The sequence below is a fragment of the Scylla paramamosain genome, chromosome 4 (genome assembly GCF_035594125.1).
Source record: "Scylla paramamosain isolate STU-SP2022 chromosome 4, ASM3559412v1, whole genome shotgun sequence".
Lineage (NCBI taxonomy): Eukaryota > Metazoa > Arthropoda > Malacostraca > Decapoda > Portunidae > Scylla > Scylla paramamosain.
In genome coordinates, this window is record NC_087154.1 from 6,377,501 (window position 1) to 6,387,500 (window position 10,000).

A 10,000-nucleotide genomic window follows, 5' to 3' on the forward strand; every position below is an offset into this window, starting at 1 on the left:
CCTTAATGTAAATTTCAGAAGTTGAGTATATAAATACTATTCTTCTAATATCACAGATGTTCTTCATAAAGCTGCTGTTTTAATGCTATGGTAAAGATACAAAATATGAAACAGTGACTTTGCAAAAATTTTCTTCAATTTTGTATTCTCTCACAAAGGCATGAAGGCATGTCCTGTGTTACAAAAGATGAACGAACATTACGTACTGGTTAGCTTAGCACCACGTGACTTCATGCGTCAGATAATGCAGTGCAGACATAAGAACACACTTTCATCACTAGATTTTTGATGTGGAAAGGAGGATTGCCAAGGACGACGAAAGAATAGGAGCTCCATCGCCACGCCTTAAAAGTGGACAGAGAAGGTCAATTGGGTTTGCCAGTTTAATTATGGAGCTGTCTTCAAATAGTCTATGCCGTAGGGAGATGGAAAACACAATCACGCAAGGAGCTCAGGACACTTAATACAAATAAATTATAAAGATGAAGTGAGTGAAGATGGGAGTATCAAGACCAAACACTTCTGGCAACGATCATAATTTCAGTTAGTATGAAGGTAAATAAATGATGCAAACGATGTATTTTTTTTTACTGCGTCGCCTTAATTACTACCACACGACAATAAGATAGTTTATTGCAACACAGCTACTTACTGTTATTATTTACTAGGCACTATCTAACGGTGCTATTTATAGATACTCCCCACTATTTATTGTAGTGCTTACTGTTACACCACACTATTTAACGTTGCTATTTACTGCTACACCGAACAATTATTTCTACTAATTAATGCTACATTGCACTAGTCACAGCTATTATTTAATGCTACGCCTCACTATTTACTAATACACCGCACTATTCACAGTTACAATTAAGAGCTACACCACCTGCCACGCGCGTCTCTGAGGCGCCTTTACCCCCACGACTTCCAGGAAAGCAGGAAGCCCTCAGTAAGCATGACCTCCGCCAGCCTCTCTCACCTTCGTCACTTCCAACAACCGCGGCTTTTTTCCTATTCAGACCTGCCCGCCGAGGAGTGCCTTCCGCGTCCCTGGCCCCAGAGGACTCCTGTTAAATATGAAGCACAAGAGTGGGAAGAAGGGCGGCCACAAGCACAAGCAGGCCCCGAGAGGCACAAACACAAGCGCGCTCTCTCTCTCTCTCTCTCTCTCTCTCTCTCTCTCTCTCTCTCTCTCTCTCTCTCTCTCTCTCTCTCTCTCTCTCTTTTCTATTACCGGGTGAGTTAATGCACACTCCCATTAATTAGTTGAAAAAATATATATCTACATAATTTGAATAAGCAAGCATACGAGGATTTTTCTTTTTCATTCGTATGTTAATCTCGCAATCCCTGGCTAAATGTGTGTAAACTCTTTCCCAAAACCTAAAAAAGAATATAATGTGTGTGTGTGTGTGTGTGTGTGTGTGTGTGTGTGTGTGTGTGTGTGTGTGTGTGTGTGTTTTTCTTCCTTGGTTTTCGCTTCCTTCACGTGTCACAGCACCAGACAAGCCTCACATATAAATAACACATACTCAAAACTCTTCCAGTGGCTTCAGTCAGCGCACTTAGTTCCCTACACTCAGACTAGCTCAACGCCATTGAGCAGAATGAACTTGAAGAAAAAAAAAAAAGTGTGGGCGAGAAAAGTGGAGGAGAAGAGTGAAAAGTAGTAGAGAGAAAAAGGAGAGATAAAGGAAAATAAAGAGAGATGATGGAGAGATGACAACCAAGAGATGATCAGAGTAAGTGTGAATTCGAGAGGAGAGAGAGAGAGAGAGAGAGAGAGAGAGAGAGAGAGAGAGAGAGAGAGGAGAGAGAGAGAGAGAGAGAGAGAGAGAGAGGAGAGAGAGAGAGAGAGAGAGATTGAATGACACTGCATATACAAAAAAAATTCTTATAGTTATTCTTAACCACTTATTCTCTCTCTCTCTCTCTCTCTCTCTCTCTCCTCTCTCTCTCTCTCTCTCTCTCTCTCTCTCTCGTCTCTCTCTCTCTCTCTCTCTCTCTCGAATTCACACTTACTCTGATCATCTTTATTATACGATACATCTTCCCTGAATTAAACTAGATAAATGATATCCTTCCATTCATTTATCCTTTCTTCCTTCCTTTCTATAGCATATATATCCTTTTTTATTAAGCCTTCCATCGTTCCTGATATAATGCTTCTTCCTCCTTTCACTAGTCATCCATTCTTCCATCTGTCTGTCTCGTATTTTTTTTTCTTTTCCTTCTATATATCCTTCTTTCCCTCCTTCCTACTCTCAACATTCATCCATTCTTCCTAACTGGCTATAGAACATTTCTTTCCCTCTCCCTCAATCATTCCATCCTTCTTCCCTTTCCTCTACACGGTTGCTTTCCTCTCCTTTCATCCTCCTATCATCCATTCTTCCTTAGTGGTTGTAAACACTCTAACTCTCCTTCAATCCTTCCATCCTCCTCTCCTTCCTTTCACTTAACGGCTGCCTTCCTCTCCTTTCATCCTCCCCACATTTCTCTCTGTACGCTAGCTTTCCCCCTACATCCTTTCCGCTCCGCCTCCACGCCTGCCACAGCCTGATAACCGAAGGGGAATTGGTCAGTGCCAGGCAGCCCAGAAGCTGGAGTTTTTGCAGCGAGACGTAATCAGCAGTGAAGGCAAAGGCTGGCTATCCTCTCCTCGTGATCCCTAACGAAGGCATGAAAGGGAAGCAAGGAGAGTTGACTCGAGGGAACAAGTTAGAGAGAGACTTAGAAGGAATGTGTTGAGTAAAAAGAGAACAAGGGGAAGGGTGTAGAGGCTAAGAAGAAGGAATGTATTGAGTAAGAGGGAATAAGTGAAGAGTGTGGAGGTCAGTGTTTCGGTGTTTATTGAGTGTGGTGGATGGTGTGTTTAAAAAAGAAAAAAGTGCGCAAAGTTTATGCCCAGTATATACGTAAAGAATGTGGTCTCTCCATGGTCCACTTACAAGTAAGAAAAGAAAGAAAAAGAAAGACAAACACTGACACGAAAACCTTACACATGTTTCCCCTTTTCTTAAAGTGTTCACCTTTATACAGAAAGACAGATACAAAATTACAGAACACATAGAAATTCCCTCCCCAATGAAGTAAGTAAGATTGGCACTAAATAGAGAAGCTAACAAGGAAGCAAAAACTGAGTAAAAAAAAAGGAAAGGAAGGAAAAATATTAACATAAGATTTCGTACATTTTCAGTTGCTTGTCTTAAGTATTCTGTCTTCGCTGCTTGGGTGCTCTGTGACTTATAATGGGAACATCCAATATTATAGTTATCGGGTTTTTACGATTAATAAACTACCTATTTATCTAACTAGCTAACTAAACAGCCAACCAGCCAACCAATTAACCAACTGACAAACTAACGAACTATCCTACCAACCAACAAACTAACAATCCAACCGCTCCCCCTCGGCAAAAATTAAAATAAATAAATAAATAAAAATTAAATTACATTAAATTGAAATAAAAATAACAACTAAAATATTCCCTCAGTCCACAGTACATTTGGTGGAGTAAATAAAAAGCAACAAAAGCAGCAGTCAGCCTCAGGAGTGGAGATTATAAGCCTGCTATAAGAGAACGAATCCGCCCGACGCCACTCAGGACATTACATATAAAGTAAGTCTCTGCTTTTTTTACATATGTTCATCACCGTACTCCATACAGTAAATATTCACACTTTTTTTTGTTTTAACTTAATCTCCTGAAAGTAATACAGATATCCCAGTGGCGAGAGAGAGAGAGAGAGAGAGAGAGAGAGAGAGAGAGAGAGAGAGAGAGAGAGAGAGAGAGAGAGAGAGAGAGAGAGAGAGAGAGAGAGAGAGAGAGAGAGAGAGAACAAATCTAGTTTAAGGTTACCAGTGCTGCCACGTACCCAGCCATCGGACACCTGAATAGCGCTTGTCTCCTCCTGCAGGTGTGATTAGCCATCTGCAAGTAAAGAAAATATATTAAAATATCTCACGTTATAAATTGTGTAGTTAAAGAGGTAGTTGTAAGAGTATAGACATGGCAAATAATAAATAAATGAATAAGTAAATAAATAAGTAAACAGTCAGATATACGAGTATACGAGTAGGCACAGAGTTCTTAACCATGAGGATTGCGTTCCTTTGTGCTATATTTACGTCACTTGTTATAAAATTTGATGACACATTTCAACCACGCAATGCCAAGCAAATACTTTCACCCTTTGTCTCTACGGTTTTACTTGAGTAACTAAGCAACGTTATTTTATCAACTGCTTTTCAATCTACGTTTTTCTTTCCCATGCAACAAAGACGAGATGATTAATGTTTCTTTACTTTATATTTCGTGCGCTTTTTGGTCTTTCTCACTCATTATTATTTCCTTCCGTGAAGTATAAACAGATTCATGAAAATGTACAAAAGTGTTGTTTTGTTAAAGAAAAAGTGAAGATTTTTACATTTATCTGAATTTATACAAATATTTAACATTATGGGGACAAACACTGACACGAAAACTTTACACATGTTTCCCCTTTTCTTAAAGTGTTCACCTTTATACAGAAAGACAGATACAAAATTACAGAACACATAGAAATTCCCTTCCCAACCAAAGGCTTCACAAAATCCACCTCGACACCTGCCACCACTACTTAGTCTCCCGCGGAAGTTCACCTCGGTGGCTGGGCGGCATAAAGCTGTTGCGGGCGTAGCTACCACTCCTCGCCGGGACACTTGCATGGGGCAGGGAGGCGCGGGAAGCATTGAGCGAGGCAGGAAATGGGGGAGCAAAGAATAGAAGAGGATGGGGCGAAAGACACGAGAGAAAAATTAACGAAAACATGCTTCTTATGCTGACGGTAGAAAAGGTGCAGGAGGGAGATATAGGATAGTAATAGAGGATGGAGATTGAGGAGCGAGATAGGGAGGTTCCGTGGCGCGTGCGTGTGAGGGCGGAAGAGATGCAATGTTCTCGAGGGAACAAAAAAGGGTAAGGTTCTTTGGGATTCGCGGCGTCCAAGTGGAGGCGGCCAGACACAAAGCTGCCACGAGACTTCCTGGGTAGTGGAGCGCGACCAGTGAAGTCTTCCAGGCGAGTGGCTCCTTAGATCGTGTAGAAGAGAAAGGCTGATGAAAGAACGCCTAGGTCTGGATTGTTTGGACGCGGCGGCCACCTCTGTCACTCTGCGGCCACAGTCTGGGAGCTGGCGGCGTGGCTATGCTTTGTTACTTCAAGCACTTATTCATAACTTACTGGTATATATATATGATAAGAATTCCTTTTATTTTCTACATTTATTTGCATGTACTTGGATGGAGTGAAGAGGTTTACGTATTTCAATTATCAATGATGTTACATGTTAAATCTTTACAACTGTCCTTTCTTTAATTTACACTTATTTACTATTTCATTTGTGATTTAGATTTTAGTTCCTTTTATTACTTTTATCTTTTTATTTTTTTCTTAAAACACGGCACTGGCAAAGGAAAATATTTAGCTAGAATATACATTTAATTAACCACAACAGTGCACACACACACTCAACGAGATGATGTCAATTTGCTGCCAATCTAATGTTTCATCACAATATTGCTCAAGTACAAAATATAAGTATTGGTAATAGCAGACAATACCTACAACCGTATATGTGCATTTCCCGACACAGACGTACGTACAATGGAAGAAAATTTTACACAACATGGAAGTCACTGCACCAATCCTCCACGTGCCGAGAGAACTAAAAAAAAAAAAAGAAGAGAGAGAGAGAGAGAGGACAGGCACATCACTAACTCGTCGATACCATTATCCTTTCACCAGTCACACACAGCCACTTCCCGGGAGAAAGTGGCGCAAAAAAACAACGAACCTGCAACAGCCACAACACCTGTCACGTGGAGCTAACGACCAGATCACAGCCCCGCGTGACACTGAAGCGTCCCATTGCCTTCTAACGAGGGGTGAAGGCGACGCAGCGTGGCCGACGGAGACAAAGCGAGCCGAGACACACACACACTGGCAGCTGACACTCGCCTTACCATCACTCATGACGGTTCTGTCGATATTCATTCTTGTGTGGATTGTTTTCGTTTCCAGCATGCACGTCGGTCAGCTTGCCACACACACACACACACACACACACACACACACACACGATAATAGTAATAGTAATTTACTGACAAAAACAATATTACGAACACAATAATACGTATCAATTTAATTTCCCAACTTCAATGACAAGATTGCAACTTAGATACTTTATAATAAGCACTTACTATATAAATGTTATATCTAATATACAAAACACACACACACACACACACACACACACACACACACACACACACACACACACACACACACACACACACACACTTTCTTTCTCTCACCCTTATTCTGTCCACCTCTCTAATGCAAGAGTTAACCAGTATTCTCAGTCATTCATCCCTTTCTCTGGTAAACTCTGGAACTCCCTGCCTGCTTCCGTATTTTCACCTTCCTATGACTTGAATGACTTGAATTCCTTCAAGAGGGAGGTTTGAAGACACTTATCTTTCAATTTTTTACTACCGCTTCGGACCCTGTTCGGGCACCACCATCTCAGTTGTTTTCTTTTTTTTTTTTATTGGATTTTTGTTGCCCTAGGCAACACACACACACACACACACACACACACACACACACACACACACACACACACACACATACACACACACACACTTTTCCTGTCTATATTTTTTTCTCCACTTTCCACTAACACATTTCCGAAAAAGAAAAAAAGACAACATTAACTGCTTCCTGGGAACACTGCACATCATAAAATATTTCCCCCACTCCATCAAGTGAAAGAGCCAATCATTCAACAGATCACGCAGGCAGGATCCGTAAACACACTCCCGCGGCATTCAAGAGAAATCAAGTAGCCGGGAGCTCTTCATGCGGCTGCCTATCACCTTCAACAAACACCAATCATGCACCCACGCCCTTCAAGTCCCCGACACACGTGGCGGAACTCACGGACCAATATGTATGATGCCGGACCAAACACGCGCAATTAGAATTCACTTTATAGATTTCACAGCTGATGGAATGCCGTTTGATGCGAGCTCCCTCTATGGATTTTCACGGATGATACACAAGGGCAGTGAGTCCCAAAGGTGTGTGAGTGATGCGTCTCCCTCTCGCCGGGATGAAGCTTTGCGCTGCGTGTCTGTTAATGAGTTGTTGCTTCGTTTTCAAGTGACGGGTTGGAAAAGTTGAGGGTCGGTGAGGAAGTTGGTGTTATTATGGAGCGTGAAGCTGGCCTGAACTGCTGTGTGTGTGTGTGTGTGTGTGTGTGTGTGTGTGTGTGTGTGTGTGTTCCGGTCAATAACTATCTACAGTGGTATCAAAATAACAAAAAAGATAAGCTAGTGTGTGTGTGTGTGTGTGTGTTCCGGTCAATAACTATCTACAGTGGTATCAAAATAACAAAAAAGATAAGCTAAAGATAAATCTAGATGTATTGAAACACTTGCGTACAAATAAATACACACAAAATACACACCTACATAGGTACTAATTAATGGGCCAAGTACAACATCAATGTGGTCAGCTTTAGGTTATGCTAATGGTACATCTTCCCTCCACCACCCTCCTCCCCTAATCGATGGTACACAAAGCTGGTGAAGTGTGTTAATCTACTGTGGTCGCCCCTCACCAGCTTCTCTCTACATTCTTCGCATCTTAAACTCATCCTCCTTCCCTCTTCTTTCCCTCTCTTTGTCCCTCTCTGTTCTCGCTCTCTTCCTTCCCTTCCTGTTTCTTTCCCTTCTTTCTCTGTCCTGTCTCCTTTCTTCCTTTATTTTATGTATCTCTTTCCCTTTTCTTCCATGCACACACATCTTACGCTCTTTTTTTTCTTTATCCTCCTTTTCTTCATTTCTTCCTTCCATCCTCCCATACTACAGCTTCCTTTCCTTTACCTTCAGTTTTTTTTCTTTTCCCTATATTCTTCATTCTTTACTAATTCTCTCACCCCATTCTTTCCTCTTTCTCCTCATTCCTCCCTTCGCTCTCTCCATTCCTCCCTTCCTCAGCTTTCATATATGTCTTTGTGTCTTCGCCTTACCCAACACCCTTGGTCTGCCTCTTCTTCCCTCTCCCTCTCTCCCAGGCTACTCATAAAGACGTGTCTCGGCGCCTCCCTCACGCCTCATCATTATAAAACCTTCCTTTGATGCCATTGTTAAATCTCTTAATCTTCATTCAAGCGGGAGTTTCATATCCACTTTAAATTCTCGTTTTCACCAAAATAGGAAATACAAAACTAAAAGATCCTCGCTTTCTCCATTTTATGCGGATATGACTGTAACACACACACACACACACATACACACACACACACACACACACACACACACACACACACACACACACACACACACACACACATACAGTAACTAAAGAAAGAAAAATCATTATTCTTAATGAGGAAAAACAGAATTCTTGGAAACTCCGCTTCGTTCTTTTCATTTCACTTGAATGAGAGTGAAGAGAAAACGTATTAAGCCTTGGTAAGGTTTGTTGTCGTGTAAATAACACATGAGAATATTTTCAACCTCTATTTTTTTTCCTGCTATTTGCCTGCCTTATTCAGCGTGTTCTTCCTCGCTGCTTCCTGGGAACACTGCAATTTGTGGAGTGGTTGCGAGGCTGCCGGGCTCATGGTGGTGGTATGGTGCTGGTGGTAGTGGTGGTGGTGGTAGGGGTGGTGGTGGCACATTGATGACATGCGTATGTGGTGAAGGTGGTGGTGGTGGTGGTGGTGGTGGTGGTGGTGGTAGTAGTTTTGGTACTGGTAATGGCGGTGGTGGAACCACGCAAGTATTAACCAGGAAATGGAGAAGCGGTGGGGAAAGGAGCGCTTGAAGAGGAGGAAGTGGGCGGAGTGGGCGCAGTTTTAATGGTCAGTTGGCGATACAGTGAGGGTCGTTACCGCCGCTGATGGGGAAAGTTTGCCTGCCTAGCGAAGGTCTCCCGGGCTCATGGCGACGGCGTGTTGGTGTTGCCTCGCCAACGCTCGTTCATCCTCGCGACTGGGACTTGAGACCGTGGGCGCTGGTGAGACTCAGCCAGGAGCAAAGTGACGCTGGTGAGGTTCAACCAGAGGCAAAGTAACACTCGTTCATTCTCCCGACTGGGACTTGAGACTGGGCGCTGGTGAGACTCAGCCAGAAGCAAAGTAATACACACACAGGAGACGTTGGGAGATGATACTAGTAAAAAAAAAAAAAAAAAAGAAAAAAAATACATGACTACTCGTAATTCCCCGCTATACGAGTATTCTAGGAAATGCATCAGGAATAGTACTTGTTTTCCAGTTTTTTTTTTTTTACTTTTTGAAGATTGTTGGGTTAAAATAAACTAGAAACATATAATGAGGAAATAATGCATAGATACCAGTTTTTCCCAGAAAATATTTGTTTTACCACCTTGAAGCAAGTTTATACTTTCTCTCCACTTCTATGTGAAGACTTGCTGGACCCTATATAAACGTAAAATAAAGGAAAAAAAGCTACATGTAGAAGAAACAATAGAAAGATACATAACAATGAAAACATGCAACAAAAAGATAAGATACATAAATATAAGACAGATGCTCCGGAATGTAAACCAGCAAAACGAAATGGAGATCCTACTGAGAGATGACAGGACAAGGCAAAGTAAAGCAGTAACTGTAACTGGACTTGACACATTACTCTATTACTGAACGAGGATCCCGGACGGCACTTCGGAAAAAAAGAAACAAACAATACGTACCAAACAAGAGAGGCGTTTAAGCATTACCTCTTTCTTTCCAGCACCGGCGTCCAGTGGCATAAAATAAAATACCTTATGCAGGGAGTACATAAAATCCACTAATCCAGCAAGAGACACTGCAAAATACCTCTGTAGATAACGCATACAAGGAACTATGTAGAGTGCAGCGGCGCCTCTTTAAGTCTCGGTCGGGAAAGAGAGCGCCGGAAGAGGAAAAGTGCGACGCAATTT

The 10,000-nt window shown here is 42.0% G+C and overlaps 1 protein-coding gene across 4 annotated transcripts in view; it reads right to left on the minus strand.

The window, feature by feature from the left end:
• The window catches only part of LOC135097264 (uncharacterized), a 177,251-nt gene that overhangs the window by 59,614 nt on the left and 107,637 nt on the right, over positions 1-10,000 (minus strand). For 3 of the 4 annotated variants that reach the window (XR_010265552.1, XR_010265545.1, XM_063999079.1), the window contains one exon: positions 3,863-3,934. Coding sequence is in view for 1 of the 4 variants with exons in the window: in XM_063999079.1 (XP_063855149.1) it covers positions 3,863-3,934 (72 nt within the window). In the remaining 3 variants the exon portion in view is untranslated. The remainder of the gene's footprint in view (positions 1-3,862; positions 3,935-10,000) is intronic. The other variant, XR_010265547.1, reaches the window with a different exon arrangement.